This window comes from Chiloscyllium plagiosum, unplaced genomic scaffold (assembly GCF_037043375.1).
Source record: "Chiloscyllium plagiosum isolate Xiang-an unplaced genomic scaffold, Cpla_swu_hap1 HiC_scaffold_26, whole genome shotgun sequence".
NCBI classification, from domain to species: Eukaryota; Metazoa; Chordata; class Chondrichthyes; order Orectolobiformes; family Hemiscylliidae; genus Chiloscyllium; species Chiloscyllium plagiosum.
Genome location: NW_028270164.1, coordinates 17,198,939 through 17,220,078, shown reverse-complemented (window position 1 = coordinate 17,220,078; position 21,140 = coordinate 17,198,939). Strand labels below are relative to the sequence as shown.

The window sequence follows — 21,140 nt, the reverse complement described above, 5'->3', positions numbered from 1 at the left end:
CTCTTAGGTCTAGCCTGATGTCTCACAAGAGACTTTCATTTAACTCAGATGTAATGTAACTAGCTATTAAGTACTTGGTAATAAACATATTATATTTATAGTGAACCTCTCTTCTGCTGAAGACTTTGTGGTAACATCCTTCCCCACTTGGTGCCATTAACTTAGACTAATATTAATGAAAATATCCTTCTATTCCTTTCAACCTCAAACAGTGCAATACCTCATCCAAAGGGCAAAATCTCAAATAGTCCAGCATTTCTTTAATGCAACATCAAAATGCCACTCTGTGTTACATGCTTAAATCTGTAAGATGAACCTGAATCCATGACCTTCTAAGTCAGAGGAAAGTGTAACACCAGTGGACCAAGGTTGATATGTAAGGATGTTCTTCAAGGAGAAAAATACTATTTAAGCAAGAGATGAATTTTGCTTGCTAGCAAGGATTTCCACATCAGACCTTCTTTTATGAAGCTGGTGCAAACTGTGTTGAGCTAAAAGGCTTATTATATTTTTGGTAGTCAATGGTCTCCCTACTGATTGGCAGCAAGACCTTTTTTCTTTATTCATTCATGGGCATGGGTGTTACTGGCTGGCCAACATTTATTGCCCATCTCTAGTTGACCTTGGGAAGGTGATGATGAGCTACTTTCTTGAACCAATGTAGTCCACGTGCTGTAAGTTGACCACAAATCCTGTATAGTGACTTGTGTACAGTATTTGCATTAAATTCTTCCAGTTATAGTGGCTACAACCATCTCATTTTCATGTTAGTTGATTAAAACTTGCCTGTATTCTGAACCAATGGTGCAGTCTCGATTCCATTGGAACATTCTCGATATTTTTTCTATAAATAATCCATGAGCTACTAAGGAATTCTCATTATCAGAAATGTTGATGACTTGGTTTGTCTTTAACTGCTTCCTGATCTGTACACCTTCACCTTCGCTCACACAAATCAAGATGAAGTTGTTCCAATCTCATGCCTAATCCAAGGGAATTATTTCAGTGAGAATCATGAATGTAACAGAACTTTTGAGGGTAACCTTTATAGAGGTTTGCAAAATCATGAGTGGAATGGGTAGGATGAATAGCCAAGGTCTTTTTCCCTGGTTAGGGGAATCCAAAACTAGAGGGCATAGGTTTAAGGTGAGAGGGGAAAGATTTAATAAGGACCTGAGGGACACTTTCTTTCACATAGAGGATGATGCATGTATAGAATGAGCTGTCAAAGGAAGTGGTGGAGATGAGTTCAATTACAACATTTAAAAGGCATCTGGATGGGTATATGAAGAGGAAGGGTTTAGAGGGATATGGGCCAAGTGCTGGCAAATGGGACTAGATTGGGTTGGGATATCTGGTTGGCTCGGTCCACTTGGACCAAAGGGTCTGTTTCCGTGCTATACATCTCCAAGACTCTATGACTATATAAGCAGCAGATTCCCCAACAGTACACTGGAAAAAGTTCCTCAAGGTTTCAAGTATACAGGTTTCTTGATGGGTTGGATTTTTAAAAAAATAATGCACACTTGTTCTGAACTGTGGCTTGACTGTAATCTTGAGCAAATGATATAAATTAATAAAAAGAAGATTGTGTAATTTTTGTACAAGGAACAGTGATGAAAGAAAAAGGAATGAAAGGTAACTGGAAAGAGGGGGAAAGGACAATGGGGAATTAAAAGGATAAAGGCATTGACACCACTTACAAAATGTTGTTTTGCGTTCCACTCAACAGTGTTGATATACCATTTGCCTCTGGCTAGTTTTATGAATGGAATTTTTCAGTCATGCACCACTGTATGTTGTTAGCTGAGGTTGAGGGAACTTCCTGGATTCAACAGTGGATTATCCAAATTTCTAACCTCAGGCCATGAATTTAAAATATATGGAAACAAAATTCAATTCTAAAGACCTTGATGCTTGAAAGAAAACCAACTAGACTGTAATCAGCAGCTAAAACTCCATGCATTTCTCAGTTATAAATTAGAAATCTAATTGTTATTAGAGATATTTAATAAAGCAGAACTTTAGGATTATTAAAATACGTTCCCTCCCTATTGGGGTTTGTGTACAGAATAACTCAGTGTAGCCAGCATTGATGATCTTCCAAGCCACTGAGGAAGAAAAGATTAACTTGCAAATTCCACTTGTCATCCTTTATCGCATTTCGTCATCTTTATTTGATAAATGGAACGGATTGATAAGTTCGTTTTTGAAATGATTATCACTCTGCTCACAAGATAAAGATCCTTTCCCCTCTCTCAATAAAATATATCCATTAATTCATGTTGTCCATGAAAATGATTGAACAATTAGAACGAGTTTTCATTCTTGTAATCATTATTGTGTACTTTTTGTTTTGCTATCTGCATCTGCATTGGTATCAACTGAGACAAAGATCCATTTTAGTTGTAGTATCTATAATATTGTATCAAGTCAAATTCTGCCTGATACTGGCTGGCCAGGTTGGCTTAAAAATAATGGCCATAGGGGTGTGGCATTTTTATATTATATCCATGTAAAATATATGTTTCAATATATTATTTATATTTTACCCATGGTCCCAATACAAACCCTTTATACACTTGAGGAGAGACACAAAGAATGGTCTACGTTACAGATGTGTAACCCCTTTATACTACAGACTAAGTGGCAGACTGATCACTTCAAAATGAGCAAAAGTGGAAGTTATCACTTGGCGTCCCTGGATTTGCAGTTACTCAATAAATTAATAACCTATGTAACTGTACCCCAACAAAAGTCAATTGTCTGATTTCTTCTGTCCAGCCCAAAGGCCAAATGCGGAACAGAAACCCGTTCTGTCACTGTGTAATTAGATGGGTTTTGGACGAGCTAAAATCTCACCATATAATGCAGTTGATTTAATTTTTGATGATCTATACCTTAACTTTGTCCAAACGCTTTGATATTGTATCATTGCACTTTGTGCAAAGTTTCTCCTGAATGGATCACCTAAAAGGCAAATAAGTGGAAAGACTAAACATTCGAACACAGTTTGCCCTTCTCTCTCTCTCATTCCCACACATTTCTAACCCTTAAGTTCCTCTAGGGCTCCCCACCAAATGCAGTACCATGAAAATTGCACCCCTCCCCCCAACTCTTTGACATTACAGGTATTATGCTTTAATTACTGCCTCAGATGCTCTGCATTCAATCAAAAATGCTTCATATTTTTCCAGAAAAAAGTGGCTTTAAATTATGCTGAAATTTATTTCACAAAGTTTATTCCAAGAATGTTTGTTTCTCCAGTTTTCTGTTTAAATATAAACAGATTTACCATCTTCAAAACACCTTGTATATAATCAGCTTGGAATTGAGCTAACTTACAAATAATTCAAACCTGAAATAGTCAGGTTTCATAGAGGAATTTCTAAGCAGCATTCTAACAGGAAATATGACAAATAATTTAAAATGTCAAAAAATTCATACAAAACATTTTCATCCAATTTAGGGCATCTTGAACAGAGTGAAGACAGGGCATTTCCCCAGCAGACTGGTGTGAAAACAAAATGGTGAGTTGACACAAATATCTCTATATGCATGTCTGTTTAAGAGTGTATTAACTATAGCGTACCTATGCAACTATAACTTTTAACTATCGTGGGTTAGCTAAGACCAGCCTGCTTAGAACTGTGAATCAGTGGATATCGTTGAGAGAGTTTGAAGAGTGAGAGAAAATCACAAAACAAAAGTAATGGAGGATTATACCAAAGCTGCCAAAGTAGGACTGAAAGAAGTGGATAGTGCCAGAAATTATAAAGCTTTAGAGGAAAAAGAGGAACATTGTTCAGAAATGATTTGGAGGTGCCACAATAACCTGATGAAGGAGCAGCGCTCCAAAAGCTAGTGCTTCCAAATAAACCAGTTGGACTATACCCTGATGTTGTGTGATTTTTAACATTGTTCAAAAAGTGATACATTTGGAGCTTGGAACCAATGAAGCCTTAAGAGAGTGATGTTATTTGCTTCAGTAAATTGCTGTCATCACCTGCTGTTGTTCGATTTTCATGATCTTATGTTCTGGAGCCGTTGAAGACTGAACATTAACAAGAGGTAAAGGAGATAGGAAATGGTAAACATGTGAAATGCTTGGTCAATGCTTATGTGCCAGGACACTGGTGGAATCCATTGTTGGTTCTTGCAATAGGATTAGTTCTATTCTACAGATTGAAAACAGTCAGTGAAGTAGAGACATCTCATTTCTTAGTGATCCAGGGAGAAGTAGAATCTGCTGGTTGAACTCTGAATAAATGGTGCACCATAATACCAGGTAGTTTCAGGCACCAGTCAGTCAGATAACTGTGTTAATGGGAGCGATGTACTTTGCCAACATTATGGTGTGAAATAGATTGAATTCAACTGAAAATTACATTGTGGTTAATTATTGCCTTCATTTAATAAGTCAGTTTACTTTGTTTACATTTGATGTCATTTCACTAAGGTACTTAATCAATCACTTTACACAGATATGGAGCCTATGTAAAATTATGTTGTCCTGTACATTTTGTTTATTACCTTATTCTTTAGTCAATGGTCTGAATCAAGTACCTAAATATTAAGCAATGAATATATTCACCAATTGTTCGAAATGCAGAGTCCAATAACAGGGAGAATTCAAGAGAATTCTACCTCATAAATATATCGAAGTTAAACTTATTGTATGTGTTGCAATGCCAACTACTACCAATTTGTGGTTAGGTAGTTTGCCATCATCAGCTGAATCTCAATGAGAAAAGGCTCTTGATTTAACCAGCTATAGTACAACAAAACTCCATTGCCCTGATGTTAGTCTTAAAGATATCAATAACTTGTTTACAATGATTAAAAACGAACTCGGCTTACTGAAATGCTGATGAGAACAGTCCCGGACATTGATGGGACCCTAGGCACCGTCTCCAAATGACTCACCACCGGCCCCCCCCCCCCCCCCTCTCTCTCTCCCCCCACACTTTCCCTGGAGTTCTACACAGGGGTGTACCCTAAACGCCCCTTCTCCAGATAATCTCTCCAACATTGTCCTTACAGGGCAAAGGTGGAACTTGACAAAATGTTGCAGTAAAATGTTGTGTGTGTGACTGCGTGTGGGCGGGGGTGGAGTTGGATGAGGTTAGGGGGAGTCAGATGGGGGCAGGGTTGGATGGGGTTGCTTGGTTGGAGGGGGGCCAGGGTGGATGTGGTTGGGGGTGTCAGACAGGGGGTTGGGGGCTCGTGCGTGGTGTGCTGCTGCCAGGCTTCCAGAATGGGTAGCGGGCTTAGCAAGTGCTTGCTGTATCAATCCCATTGAAGTGATGGGGGGAGGGGCGAGATACTTCAGCAGTGCTGCAGATCCCTTACACACAAGTGTGTCTTTGCTCAGAAACAAACCCTGAGACAGAGAGACGGAGCAAGGCAGGCAGAACGAGGAAAAAGGAAATTTCAGAAAACTCCGATCCCCAGAGGAGAGGCATTGAATCGATTAACCAAATAATCAATTATCTGAACGAAATAGTGCCCACCAATCTCGTTTGGATAATCGAGGTTCCTCTGTACATGGAATGGGAGGAAATACATATGGTGTATGACCAACAGCACAGACTAGTTGGGCTGAATGGCCTGATTCAGCACTGGAAGCTCCATGTAATTCAATTCAATAAAGTCTGAAGGATGTATGGAATTCCAGCAAACGTTTTCCATTTCTAATCTATTCTGAATTTTAGACATTCTTGTTATACTACACATGCATTCAGTACAAACTGCTGCAACATGGTACCCAAAAGATTAGGTATTTTATGGCTGCTTCCTATGTAATTTCAATCACTCTAAATCACTAAAGATTTACCTCATCAAATTCCCATCAGTGACAACCCTACAATTCAGCCCTGATCACTGGGTAATAAAGGCAAAACCTGCCAAATGAGGCATCTTTTTGGATTGGAAAGAAATATGAGATAATGTCAGGTACAGTCAAAGTCTGTTGATACTCACCACATTTAGAAAATTGCAGCTTTGAGAATCTGAGCTGTATCCATCTCTGGGACAAGTGGATTCCTGCACAGCAGCCAGGCTTCAAAGGGAAATTTGTCACTGAGGTGAAAGGCCAAGTTGTCTTTCAGAGTGAATTAATGGTGAAAAATATTTGGAAAGTCAATAAATCAGTTTTCTACTGATGGTTCGGTGACACTGTTTCCTGAGATAATGCAGGTTTTAATCCTGGAATTTTTCCACTTTTATAAAGGATACCTTTTTGTTTCTAACACTGCCTGAAAAAGAAAGGTAATCTTTTATTTTTACAGTGGTTTAAATACCTTAGAATGTCTTAAAGCCTTTTTTGTGATGTACGTGTAGTTAGAATGTAGAAAAAATCGCAGCCAATGTGTGAATCGCAGCAAGGTCCCACAGACAAATATTATGATAACTGGAGGATTTTAAAAATATTATTTATGTTGTTTGAGAGATAAATGTTCGTTTGCACTCTTCAGCACTACTAAAGAATAGGTAACTCTGTGAGATATTTTGTATTGACGTGAAAGAGTAGAGGGGCTCTTGATATAACATCCCATCTGAAGGACTGCACCTCTAACAGCATGTACTCTGTCAATACTACACAGGATTGTCTGCCTCAATTTTGTCTCTGTGGTAATGTATGAACCTCTTAAGTTCCTAAGTGGGAACAGTGACTACCAATGGACTCCAATGGCTCATAAATAAGATATCAAATATATTAAAAACTAACTCAAGATACAAAGTGAATACAGAGTAAAACCTGGTGTTCAATTAAACAGATAAAGGATTGAAGAAGTTGATCTCTCTCAGCAACAACAGATTTTGATATATTTTAGTTAGTATTTCCCATGTTTGGAGTTTGACAAAAAGAAATACAAATATTGTCTGCCATATAAACTCGTAAGACCCAGAGGTGGTTATATTTCAATAAAATTGAGCGCTTCTATTTCTTAGTAACATTTTGTAAAACAGTTATGGTGACAAATTTCTTATTTATAAATTCATCATGTAAATTGGTATGCAATATGTAAACTTCTAAACATGAGACTCTGTAAATAGTACCTAGTGATAGTATTTTTATTTATGACAGATAGCTGGATGAACTTGAAAGCAAGAAAATTTTCTGGCAATGATAAGTCATCAAACAGAGCCAAATTCTGTCCTCCAGAATTACTCATAATGCGAAAGTGCTACAAAGCCTGCAGAGTTGCACCTTTAACAAGTAGCTGTTACAAACCATTACCAATCTATAAGCTGCAAATTGGAACTGTGACTCTGAAAATTACTTGGAAATTGTGTAAATTTCATAGCAGCAAATGGTAAAAAAAAAGCAAGCAGAAAACACAGGAAAGCAAATTTCTAAACAAGCGCAGCATGTCAGATGGGTTAATTTATCGGGGTGAGTACTCCATCAGAACTGATGAAGAATTGCACTTAAAATATTTGTGAATCTTTCACTTTCAACTGCTGTCTGATCAGACAAACATGCCCAACATTTTCTAAATAGCAAAGTGAAGTGTTGTTGAATGTATTATTTCCCACTAGTACATGTATTTCAATTGTCATTGGGTTACTATAGCTTTGCAGAACATCCATCTTGAGGTTGAAGTCACCAAATTTTATGAAGCTATAACAAAAATTAGCTGTGTAATTAAATTAAGGAAAAGCACTGTGGACTGCAGGAAGGCATTAGTGGACCAATCAGGTGAATTGAACAGTGGCAGCTACGGGTCATTTTGGAGGTGAATAAGGTAGTGTACTTGGGGAAGCCTAACAAGCCAGGTAAACAAACAGTAAATGATGGGATACTAAGAACTGCAGAAATAAACCAAGACCATTCATTCCATACCCATGGATCCCTGATGGGCTGGGCAGGTGATGAAGGGGATGTGAATGCATAAGAGTTTCTTGACTTTACAAGGCAAGACATAAAATATAAAACAATAAAATATAAAAACTGTACAAAACACTAATTAGATCACATCTGATGTACTGCATGCATTCTGGCTACTACTTTCCAGCAACGTTTGGAGTGCACTAAGGAGGTTCATGAGGTGATTTCCAAACAGGTTGCCTGCACTGCTGAACTGTTGTTAGGAGGAATATTGGACAAGCTGGGGCCATTATCTTCAGAACAGAAATAGCTGAGGGGAGATCAAACTGAAATGTATAAAATTATTATGGGTTTAGATAGAATGGAGTGTAAAACCCTATTACCCCTTTGTTGAAGGGTTCGTAACACTGTCCAGAGTAATAGGTAGTAGGTTTTACAGGGAATTCAAGAATAAACGTGTTGAACCTTAGGATGGCGGAGGTCTGTAATTCATTGCCTGAAAAGATGGTGTGGGAAATCCTCATAACATTTAAGAAAATAGTTGACTATGCACCTAGTCGTAGCTAAGGTGACTAAAGACTCATTGTGGGTAAGTGTGATTTGGTTCCTAATCTGCAATTGGGGAGGTTTAGAGAGAAGCTGGGATCATTCTCTTTGGAACAGAGGTAGCTGAGGGAAGACCTAACTGAATTGTATAAAAGTATGATGAGTTTAGCAAGAATGGAGCTTGTTGTGAACTTGTTGCATTCTAAAGCTTTTCATGCTATAAATTTGCATGACTCTACAACTCTAGGATTTATTACAATTCTGCTTTTGCCACTGAATCATATAATCTTTTCAGGTAATAATTCAGAGAAGATTAAGGTAAACAGATCAATAAGATCCATTTTTTGCTGGTGCCAAGGCATCAAGGTCAAAGTCTCTCCTTTAATGTTTGGGCTGATGCATGAAGATATGATGTTTGAATAAGTTACCAGAGAGTGACCAATGCCTATTGAGTCAACATGAATCAGCACTTTCTTGGCCAAGATCAGTAAAATGTAAGCGATGTCTTATTAAAGTATGCTAATAGTCAGAAAGAAACTAATTAATTGAAGTTTCAGTTTCTTCAGTAAACATACCCTAGAGTACAACCATGCTGATATGGTTCTCACTCTGAGAAAAGGTTTGAGGACAAAAAGTCACTTGTTACATTTAACCGATTTCTCAGAACTTGCATTTTTTGGAGCGATGTCAGAATGAGCTATCAGGTCTGCTCTGGGATAAAAACTTAGAAATTGTATATTCATAGAATTATAGACTGCACTACAGTGTTGAAGCAAGATATTCAGGTCATCGAGTCTACACTGACCCTCTGAAGAGCATTCACCGAAACCTACGACCTCTCCTAACCCTGTAACCCTACATTTCCCATGGCTAATCCACCTAGCCTGCACATCTCTAGATTTTTTGGACAATTTAGCATGGCCATTCCACCTGACCTACACATCCTTGGATTGTGGAAGGAAACCAGAGCACCCGGAGGAAAACCCACGCAGACACAGGGAGGACACGCAAACTCCACACAGACATTCATCTGAGGATGGAATTGAACCGTGGTCCCTGGCACTTTGAGCAGCCATGCCGTCCAGTGATAGTTTTTTTGTTGACCAGCACCAAGATTTACTAAGTGTTATTCTGCATTCACCATTACCATAGCATAGTCAAAACTATTCCAAATCTGATACAAGTAGGGCAATTGACAGATAAACTGTGGGTTCCATGTGTGACATGGGAGGAGGTGACTTGTGTAATAGTTAATCCAGACAGACACACAAACAAGAACAAGAGTAGGCTACTTGGCCTTTGACCCTCCTCCCCCATTCAATAAATCACGGCTGATTTTAACCTTGACTCTATATTCCTACATATGTCCAATAATATTTGATCCCCTCCATATTAAAGAATCTGTCTACCCGCTGTCTTAAGATTGTGCATCCACTGCCTTTTGAGGAAGGGAATTCCAAGGACTCACAACCCTGAGACAGAAAGGTCCTGAGAGAGCCCACCCCACAGTGACAGTTGTCCACCTCACTGGTCATCGGGCACAGAAAGGAAACCTACCTTGCCTTCGAGGGTGCCTCAGCAAAGAGGTATGTACATTTCCACAGCAGGCAGCCTCAGTACCAGTCACTTGCATCACCTGATGCCTGCTGTTGATACAGTTGCCATACTGAGGCAACACCACCTCTGAAAGGAGAGCCGCCATTCTCAATTGCACTGCACTCCTAATGTTGACTCTGCTGGTGAAATCCTTCCCGGTACCCCACCACTCACCCGCTTAGGCTCGGCACCTACTTTCCCTCCAGCGGAGAGGGATATCCAATTTTTTCATGAATTATTCCGAAACATTCACAAGTGACAAGTGCAGCCAGTTCTTATCTAAGCCACTAGGGGGACACCTTGTAATATTTCCTGTGTAAATAACTTCAAGGAAGGTCCAAACGTCGGCATGGCTGTAGCCTTCACTCCCCTTCCCCTGAACTCAGGTATATGTATGGTTCACTTTTATGTGTGTGTGCCTTCCTTGTTTACCCTTTCATTGATAAAATATTTATAAATGAATGAATGAAAAATCACTAAATAAGAAGGAAAGCAACTTTACAACTCTATCATAGATCCAAATATTAAAAAGGCAAAATTGTTTTCTTTAATCTTTTTTGCATTGAATAATTTTCCAATTTTCATGCCTCCTTCTGTACTGTTTAGCGTATTTTTGAAACAGCCTTTCCAAGGAAGATGAGAATTCTCTCGTTGACTACCTTGTCACTCACCTCATTCCAATGAAAGTCCTCACTGGCAGTTTTGTATGTATTTCTATGGATGAGCACTTAATGAAAGACATTTCCTTGTAATGAAGAGTGAGTTGTATTATCTCATTCACCAGGAATCTGACCTTGGGTCTTTGTCTCACAACTCAATCCTTCCACTGTCAACAGGGTTGAAACATCATTGTATTTGATGTTCTCCATTATGTTCCAAGCCTTTCGCTTTAAAATGCTATGGGTTATAACCGGAATTACCCCATGAAGAGTTTATCACAACAACTGGACTGTATTTATTAAAACAGAGCACCAGTACACTGAGCAGACTTGTACAGACATCCACATCTGGAATACTATTATTCTCAAAACTATTTGCTTGAGAACAGGACACTGATTGATAATGGTACCACATTTTGCCATAAAGCAGTAAAGAAAGAATTGACATTTATATACCCCATTTTCATGACCTCAAAATGTCCCAAAATTCTTTAGAGCCAAATAGTTACATTTGAGATGTAATAGGTCCCACAGACACTAGCAGTTATGAACAGGGATTCTATTTGAGGTGTTGATTGAGATACATCTATTGGCCAGGGTACTGGGAAAATTGCCCTTCTCTTCTTTGAATGGTGTTATTTTTGGTCACCTGACAGAGGCTGGGTGTAAACTCTCAAGTGATAACCAGTACTACTATGGGGTGACTGGCTAGATTATGCACTCAAATCTCTGGTGTGGCGCTTGAATCTACAAGCTGCTGAGTCAAATGTGAGTGCAACTGTATGAGTCACAGTTCAATCCCAACCTTAGAAAACCATCCGGTTAGAATGTGACTTTTACACTGTGCGTTTTTATGATCTTCTTGCATGAGTATTGCTTATAAAATGGTGAACAGGCTTGCACAGTGAATGGATGACAACTAACAATGGAACTGAGCAACCAAGTTGCACTGGGCCTGTACTCTTTGGAGTTTAGAAGAATGACAGGTGACTTTATTGACACATGCAAGATTCTTCTGGGCTTGGCAGGGTAGATCTGGAAAGGTATTTCCCCTTGTAGGAAAGTCTAGGATCAGCGGGCATAATCTTAGAGTAAAGGTTGCCCTGTTAAGTCAGAGATGAAGAGGAATTAGTTCTCTCTGAGGGTAAGGATTCTGTAGAATTCTTTAATAAAAGGGCTGTCAAGATTAGTTGTTAAGTTTAGGGGCGGCACGGTGGCAGAGTGGTTAGCACTGCTGCCTCACAGCGCCAGAGACCTGGGTTCCATTCCCACCTCAGGCAACTGTCTGAGTGGAGTTTGCACATTCTCCCCGTGTCTGCGTGGGTTTCCTCCCACAGTCCAAAATTGTGCAGGTTAGGTGAATTGGCCATGCTAAATTGCCCGTAGTGTTAGGTGAAGGGGTAAATGTAGGGGAATGGGTCTGGGTGGGTTGCTCTTCAGAGGCTCGGTGTGGGCTTGTTGGGCCGAAGGGCCTGTTTCCACACTGTAAGTAATCTAATCTATATTCAGGTTTGAGGTGGACTGATTTTTAATCAATAAAGGAATCAAGGTATATGCGGGGAAGACAGGAATGTGAAGTTGAAGATTACCAGATCAGCCATGATTTCATCATATGGCAGAGCAGTCTTGATGGGCCAAATGGCCTTCTTCTACATCTTACACTGTTATGGTCACTTGCTTAATGTTCTTAAATTGCTGTCACATATAACAAATTAACTTGATTATAGGTGGACTGAAAGACAACCTTCTCATGCTCCAATAAAGGGATCTTTACTAGCAGGCTGTCACAGGGCAAATCTATGGGGTTTTTAAAATGTATTCCCATTAATAGCTGGAAGACAAAAACAAAAGACCTTTTGTGCAAACATTTATCAACAACTAAGTTATTTTAATATTAACTGAAGATCTCCTGCCATTACTCATGACAAGTAAGATATTTTCAATTTTGATTTGATTTGATTTGTCAAATATACCAAGTACAGTGAAAAGTTTTGTTTTGCGGGCAGGACATTCAAATCATAGGATGGTTAGACAGCGTGAGACATACAGGTTACAACTGCACAGGAGGTGACCAAAAGCAATGTGAACATTAGATTTGAAATTAGAGAGGTCCATTCAGCAGTCTAATAACAGCAGGGAGAAAGATCTCCTGAACCTGCCGTTGTATGTGTTCAGGCTTCTGTATCTTCTACCTGATGGTAGAGGTTGGAAGAGCCTACCATCGAGGTGGGAGAGGTCTTTGACGATGTTGGCAGGCGTTCCGTGGCAACAAGACATGTAAATGGAGCCCATGGATGGGAAGTTGGTTTCTGTGATGGTATGGGCTTTTTACACAACTTTCTGTAGTGTCTTACAGTCCTGGGCAGATTAGTTGCTGTACAAAGCTGTTATGCTTCCAGATAGAATGCTTTCTATGGTGCATCTGTAAAAGTTGGTGAGGGTCCTTATGAGCATGCTTAATTTCCTAAACTGACTGAGGAAGAAGAGACATTGTTGTGCCTTCTTGGCTGTTGCAACTATGTGGGATGTCCAGGACAGATTTGTGGTTATCTTCACTCTAGGGAACTTGAAGTTCTCGACCCTCTCTACCTCAGCTCTGTCGATGTAGAGCTGGAAATGTGTTGCTGGAAAAGCGCAGCAGGTCAGGCAGCATCCAGGGAACAGGAGAATCGACGTTTCGGGCATAAGCCCTTCTTCAGGATTATGCCCGAAACGTCGATTCTCCTGTTCCCTGGATGCTGCCTGACCTGCTGCGCTTTTCCAGCAACACATTTCCAGCTCTGATCTCCAGCATCTGCAGACCTCACTTTCTCCTCTGTCGATGTAGATAACGGCGTGTCTTCTTCCTTTCTTCCTGCAGTCAATGATCAGTTCTTTTATTTTGCTGACAGCATTGGAATGCAAGATCCAGTACTTGATGCTTGTGTTAATCTTTGTTTAAACCTAATTTGTCTAATTGCTATTTAGAAAGGAATTGTGAAATCAATTATAATTTAATGATTGTTAGCAACAGATCTTTGTAGAATGGCAGATGATTGCATCTAGATCAAAAGAGGCAGCATAAAATTACTCCCTTTTTACCTTTTTTTAATACTTTTCTTCAAACTGCACTGTTTCAAGTATGGAAGCTTTGAGATAGACACAGGCAGGAAATATAGAACTGGGGGACAGTTTAAAGAGAAGGGGTCTCTTACTTAAGCTTAAAATGAGGAGGAATTTCTTCTCTCTGAGGGTCACTAATCTTCTCCTCAAACAGCAGGAAAGACTGTGTCATTGAATATATCTAAGCCTGAGTCAGACAGAAAGTACAGTTAAAATGACAAAGAGTTCAGTCAGTCTTTTTGAAAAATGGAACAAGCTCAATGAGCAGAATGAGGTATTTCACATAAAATAGATTGACAAATAACTATGTCAGTTCTTGTAGTTTGAAGGAAGCGCAGCATAAGAGGAATTGTTTAATTGACCAAAACACGTCTCCTGCATGCAGGGGATATCATCAGTGGAGATTTGGCAACCCATCTGATTGAGAAATGGAATAGATTTCAAGGTATGTGAGCAAGTGTTTGCACCTATTATTAGAACCCGCTTAACAGTCTCACAGAAATGGAAAGGCATATCAAATCAGTGAGTTGTGGCAATCTCATCCTTACTGAAGAAAATTAAGAAAACAAGGAAAAGATAACTGTACACAACGCTGGAACTCACCAAGGCTGAAAAGAAGAAAAGAGAAGGCACAATAAATGAAGAAGTGATCACCTTACACAATACATTTACATGCACATACAATTGCAATTTTAAGCAATACTTTTAAAAAATGACACAATGTTTCTGCAAGTGTTTGATGTTTTGCCAAGTATACAATTGGGGAAATGCAAAGTCAAATATTTTCAATCTTGATGTTCAGAGATGCCATACTGTCAGTTAAGTCAAGAACAACGATTGAAATAAAGAAAGAAAGACATGCACTTCCACTGCAGGTGAAAAGGCAACAGTTATAATGTAGGGAAAAGAGCAACCAATTCATGCACAGCAAGTTCCCATAAATTACAATGTGATAATGATTAAGTCTCCTCTTTTGCTGATCCTTGTGAAGGATGACTTTTGCACCAAGGATAACTCCCCTGCTTTTCTTCAATACTGTGTCTTTAATAACTTTCTGAGAGAGTGGTCTTGCTTTAATTGCTGATTTGAAAGGCAGCTCCACTGAAACACTCCCTCAATATTGCATGAGAGTGTCAGCCTCAATTTCTGGTGCCCAAGTCTTCAGAGTGGGACTTGAACTCATAATCTTCTGAGTTTGGGCAAGAGTGAGCCACCTCTGAACCATCATAGGAGGAAAGCCTAGGTGGCAAAAGGGAGGGAAGGAAACATGAAACAATCCATGTTGCAGAAATTAGGCTGTCACAGGGTTGCTTTTTGTTTCGTAAAAGAAGATTTCTCGTTACTTTGTACATGGGTCACAAGTTAATACGTTTGTGCTGTAATATCTACAGTGGAAAAGTGTGGCGCTGGAAAAGCACGGCAGGTCGGGCAACATCCAAGGAGCAGGAGAACCAACATTTTGGGCATTTGCCCTTTATCAGGAATGCCCTGTAATATTCACAGTTATACAATTGGTCCATTTTTCCAAAATTGCCTCCTGAGTTTCTCATTTAATTAATTATGAATGGAATGTTTTAAACAGCTTATCTGTTTGCATTATTCTCCCAGAGCATAAAGGCCACAAATTAGCTATACTTTATCTTATTGGAAGAAACACATTTGCAAGGCATTACAAGATATTGATGTACCGGACTGATAATTAATGAGGACCCGGACCAAGAACAGCAGTGTTTATGAGTAAAAGTCTGCAGGAAGATGTTATCTTAATTGATGTGAACAAGAAGTGTGAATAGTCGTAAATAGACTAGCTGTGCTCTCTCTCTCAGCTTGTCATCATTTATCTCTTTCATTGCCTATCCCTTTTATTTCCATCTCTTTCTCTCTGAGCTCTGTTCCCATCTACTCTATTTTTATCCTATCATCAGCGTAAATATTACCCTTTCCCATTTATCTTCGATTCTTATGAAGGGTCTCTACACTTGAATTGTTAACTCTGTTTTTCTCTACAGATGCTGTCAAACTTGCTGAGTTTCTCCAGCACTCTGTTTTTGTTTTGGATTTTAAGCATCTGAAGTTCTTTATACAGGCCGTCCCTGGGTTGCAAGTGAGTTCCATTCTTGAGTCCGTTCACAAGTCAATTTGTGCACAAATCAGAACTCAATGCAGGACAATATAAAATAACAATTTGCATGTTATATCTTTAAAATTAATATTAATACATTCATGTATGGGATCATGTTCCTACGTATGAGCATTCATAAATCTGATGTTTATGTATCAGAGACCCCCTGTATTTACTTCAGAACTGGCACCTTCAGTGAAAACTTTCTCAGGTTTTACAAAGGCCATGAAATCTGATCCACTAAAACCATCATTACCAAATATCTGATCATCATCGTATTGCTTCTGTGAAAGTTGACTGCTACTTTTCCTGGATTACAATTGTGAGAACTATATCAAAGTATTTCATTGGCTGTATTGGCTATACTGCTTCGGGACATTCAGATGATTTGAGAAGTTTGAAACAAACATAAGTCTTTCTTTCAGTTTGACCTGAAATATAGAATTTTAATTATTCCAAGCTTAAAGACTTTGTAAATTTTGCATAAATTTGAATTGCTGAAATAAAACGGCATTGGGCTATCTGGTGTGTAAATTGTACAAGAAATATATGGGCTTAGACTACCATCAGGAGAGAGTGAGGTCTGCTGATGCTGGAGATCAGAGTCGAAGAGTGTGGCACTGGAAGAGCACAGCAGGTCAGGCAGCAAGAACTGCCTGATGAAGATCTTATGCACGAAACATCGACTCTCCTGCTCTTCGGATGCTCCCTGACCGGCTGTGCTTTTCCAGCACCACACTCTTTGACTTAGACGACCATCAGCATGCTGACTGATAACAATTGTTATGACTCCAAATGCTGGGAGCTCTGACCAAGTCAGATCCCAGAGAGAAACCTGGCTTTATAAACCTAAAGTATTATATTTGAAATTTGGTTGCTGCGGTGGTCAGTCACTGAAAATATTCACTCAAGGTTGTAAATGTACAAACTTAATAGACAAAGCTAACTGTATAAAACCATCTCAAAAGATATTATCATAAATAGCAAAAAGAAAACTCAGCATTTCTTCCTAGCAATAACCTTTACAGACATTTATTCCTTGTGAAGTATTAATCCTATCCTCATTTAAAATTTCTTACTAAACTGACAAAGTTGCAAACATTTCCTTTTGGTGAATTTCTGGACATTTATAGATTTGATTTTCTCTGTTACTGTCCCCCAAGAAACCAGGCAGGCAGGGTAGCACATTGCCATTTCTCTCCTATGAAGCTGCTAAAACAACTTAATATTTCTTTCCAGCTCTGATGGCTTGAAAACATCTGCAAACTAAAATCCAAACATCTGCTGGAATGAAGTTAAAAATCACATAACACCAGGTTATAGACCAACAGGTTTAATCGGAAGCACACACTTTCGGAGCGCCGTTCCTTCATCAGGTAGTTGAAGGAGCGGCGCTCCGAAAGCTAGTGCTTCCAATTAAACCTGTTGGACTATAACCTGGTGTATTGTAATTTTTAACTTTGTACATCCCAGTCCAACACCGACATCTTCAAATCTGCTGGAATGGATCTTTTCTTCTGAACTGAATCCACTTGTGACCCCCCTCTGTCATCTGTCTTTTTCTGTTCATCATAAAAACCCAAGTCAAAATCTCATTAGTTAGCTTCTTTAGTTGTTGACATAATTCCTTGGAAAAGCTGTCTTTAGTTTACTGTTCCAAATGACTTTCTGACCTTTTCTTAAAAATATGATGAGGACCTCACAACACTGAAAACCAAATCCGCATTTACTCTAAGTTGGGATAAAAGTTCTGAAAAGTAATAATATTACAAGCTTTCACCAAATATTTTTGCCTCAAAGTCAACAGGTTATGAGTTCAAATTTTGAAGTAATGTGAGATATACCCTCTTGTGAGTAAACAGCAACAAGCTTTATTGAATATAACTAGAGTCATAGAGTCATAGAGATGTACAGCATGGAAACAAACCCTTCAGTCCAACTCGTCCATGCCGACCAGATATCCCAACCCAATCTAGTCCCACCTGCCAGCACCTGGCCCATATCCCTCCAAACCCTTCCTATTCATATACATCTGGATTTTGCAATTGTATTAGCCTCCAACACTTCCTCTGATAGCTCATTGCATACATATACCACCCTCTGAGTGAAAATTTTGGGCTTTAGGCCTCTTTTATATCTTTGCCCTCTCACCATAAACCTATGTCCTCTAGTTCTGGACTCCCCCACCCAAGGGAAATTTGCCAATTTATCCGACCCATGCCCCTCATGATTTTATACACCTCTATAATGTCACCCCCTCAGCCTCGACACTCTAGGGAAAACAGCCCTAGCCTATTCAACCTCTCCCTATAGCTCAAATTCTCCAATCCTGGCAACATTCTTGTAAATCTTTTCTGAACCCTTTCAAGTCTCACAACATCTTTCCGATAGGATGGAGACCAGAATTACATGCAATATTCCAACAGTGGCCTAACCAATGTCCTGTACAGCTGCAACATGACCTCCTAACTCGTGTACTCAATACTCTGACCAATAAAGGAAAGCATACCAAACGCCTTCTTCACTATCCTATATCCAGATGATGGTAATAGGGGACATCTTAAATGGAAACCCATAGGTTCTTGTTCCATAAGATCTAAGATCACTATGAGGTAGTTCATTTTGCACATGTTAAGTAACTGTATTCAATTTATTTTACTCCACACCGCCACAAGTTCTTTTATTGTACCCCTTTTTACCTGTAGTTGTAACTGAGCATTTAAGACATTGCTGCATTTACCCTTCACTCCAGCAAACTCCAGCATTCAAATGGTCACATCCTCTTGGAAATGAAGACAAGAAATTAACATTTTCACTCTCCTTTCCTTCAGCTTTGCTCTCCTTTCCAGGAATGAATCCCATACTTGAAAACAAAATGGAAGTAACTCTGAAGACAATTCTGGAGGCAAAGCAACGTCATTTTCTACTTTAAGTGTAGGAATTCTTGTTTCTGTAGCTGGTTCTATCACTTCAACACTGGCAGTTATGTAAGAATGATGAGATGTAGACAATATCATCTTGAGAAAGTAGGATTATGTTGTTATTGACAGGATTGATAGGAAATTCCTGTGTGGTACTCTTTTGATAAGAATAGGTCATTCCTCATTAACTGAGCAGAAAAGTTTCTTAAGTTAAAGGTGCATCTTGATCTTGAAGTACTGAAAATTTCTGTAATAGAAAGGCCTTTGCCTCTGTTACTGAATTTGTCTGTTGTGACAGTTACGCAGGTACATGGGTTGTTTAAATGGATTTTTAAAATCTCCTGCGAGCCGTTTGTTTTCAGTGTCCAAGGCTTGATTGTTTAGTTTCCTCTTCACCTTCATTCATCCCTCATGTTCAGGGATGGCTTTCTTCCACTCTAATTTGATGGGCTCTGAGATAGCTGATAATGGATGATCTGTAGATTCTATTACACATGGGGAAGTTGCTGTTTGTTGGGTTAGACAGCTTAGATGTTTGAAAGCTTGTGTACTGCTCTGACGCCTCAACTTTGCCTCCGCATGCTCCCAACAAATTCTCTTAATCAGTGCCTTCCCAAATGAACATTCTCCATCTTGGTGGTCACAAGCCAGCTCTCCAGTCAATCATTTGTGAGTTTGACGTCTTTAGGGATGTCATGAATACTTCTGTTGTCCTCCTGAAGTCCCCTGTCATGAACAAGTTCTGAGTAGTGGAACAGTTAATTCAGAAATTTGATGTCAGGCATACAAATGACATGACCGCCAATTGAAGTGATTGTGAGTGAGTGCTCCAAGTCATTGTCAACTTGTTCTCTGGAGAATATGAGAAAATGGACCTTTCACTAAACACTACTTTATAAGACATGAAGAAGAACCAAACCTTGGACCTAAAACATAAAATTGAATCAACAGTGAGCTTCAGCAGAGAACTTGTAGTGACCAAATGTTGAAGGCACCTTTGGTACCAAAAACTAAAAATAAAACTAAGAGACCATGGGCTGAAGCCTGGAAAATGAAATTAGAATAGACATGATATGCCAAAGGGCTTTTTTCCTTGGTGTAAATGGTAAGATCATGATGTTCAGTATGACTAAAGGAGTATTACCTCACAGATGCTCAAAGAATGGAATTATTTAGGTGCATATTATGAAATACTGGCTTAGAAAAAATTAATTCATAGCAAAATTAAGAAATACATGGACTCTGGATTAAATTGACATTGCATTAATAGTTATTTAAAATTTACCTTTTCCAGTTTAAGAACAATTTTATAAGCTAATACCCATCTATATTTGGAGCTGAGGCAAATCAGTGGCTTCATACCATACCAGTCCTCTGCTTTTTTTGATTTCTGTTTGCAAAAGAAAGGGTTGCTGTTTTATGTTTCACGATTGCAATTTGCTCCAAGGGCTTGGATTGCAAAATTAGCTATTATAGATTTTAAAGGAAGTTGTGTGGAAACTTCTGTGGGACTGAAATCCAGATGTCTCACAGTTTCCTATGTATTGGTACATGTCAATAAAGGTGGCAGAATAGGTGGGAGTATTCATTCAAACCTACTCATGATGCTGGTGAATCAAAGAATGTAGGATTGGAACATTGGGTGAAAAACTATCAATATAACATGAAAAGCACAAATCTTCCACTTCCATTCCTGCACTCCTTTCTTTCTGTTTAAGCATTGGAGCAGGATTAAATTGGTTAAGGACAAGTTAGATTCAGAAATAGTTATTTTAGGCTTTTGATGATTTGCTATTGGAACCTACCATGATTTTACGCTAGTGAGTAGTTCTGGCATGACATCAGACCACTTTGAGCACGATATAGAAATAGCAGGGGGCCATTTGAAGATTTTTATCCTTGGCTGTCAGATTTGATATGGTTCTTTGTGATTTTTTTTCCCTTTGTCTCATTTTATCTTTTAATTCCTCTGCCTGTCTTTATTTATAAGTGCGCCACTTTCACTCAAGTTCCTTCCTCTTTTGTGTGAGGTTATGTGCCTACATTTAACATGTAACAACATTTTCATTCTCAGGGTGGAGACGGAAACCTTTTTGATTCCTTGTGAATTCACTTTTCTCCGTTTCTTTTTAAATTCACATTTCTTTTTTAAGCTGAAGTTTACACACCATCCAAAAAAAAAACCCTTCCAAGCCAACACCGACAAACAAAGTCATGACATGCACATTGTTGAAACGCCCACGGGATCATGGCCAAAAAACCATCAGTTATTGTTCTCCATGATGCCCTTGTCCTCAACAAGGTGAGAGTTGACAAGCCCTGGGGAATGCAAGCCATATCCACATTTCACCAAGAGGCTG

The 21,140-nt window shown here is 39.1% G+C and overlaps 1 protein-coding gene across 1 annotated transcript in view; it reads left to right on the top strand.

The window, feature by feature from the left end:
• The window catches only part of ccnd3 (cyclin D3), a 307,734-nt gene that overhangs the window by 139,471 nt on the left and 147,123 nt on the right, over positions 1-21,140 (top strand). The window contains exon 3 of the mRNA XM_087973524.1: positions 3,470-3,530. Within this exon, the coding sequence (XP_087829650.1) occupies positions 3,528-3,530 (3 nt within the window). The 5' untranslated portion in view covers positions 3,470-3,527. The remainder of the gene's footprint in view (positions 1-3,469; positions 3,531-21,140) is intronic.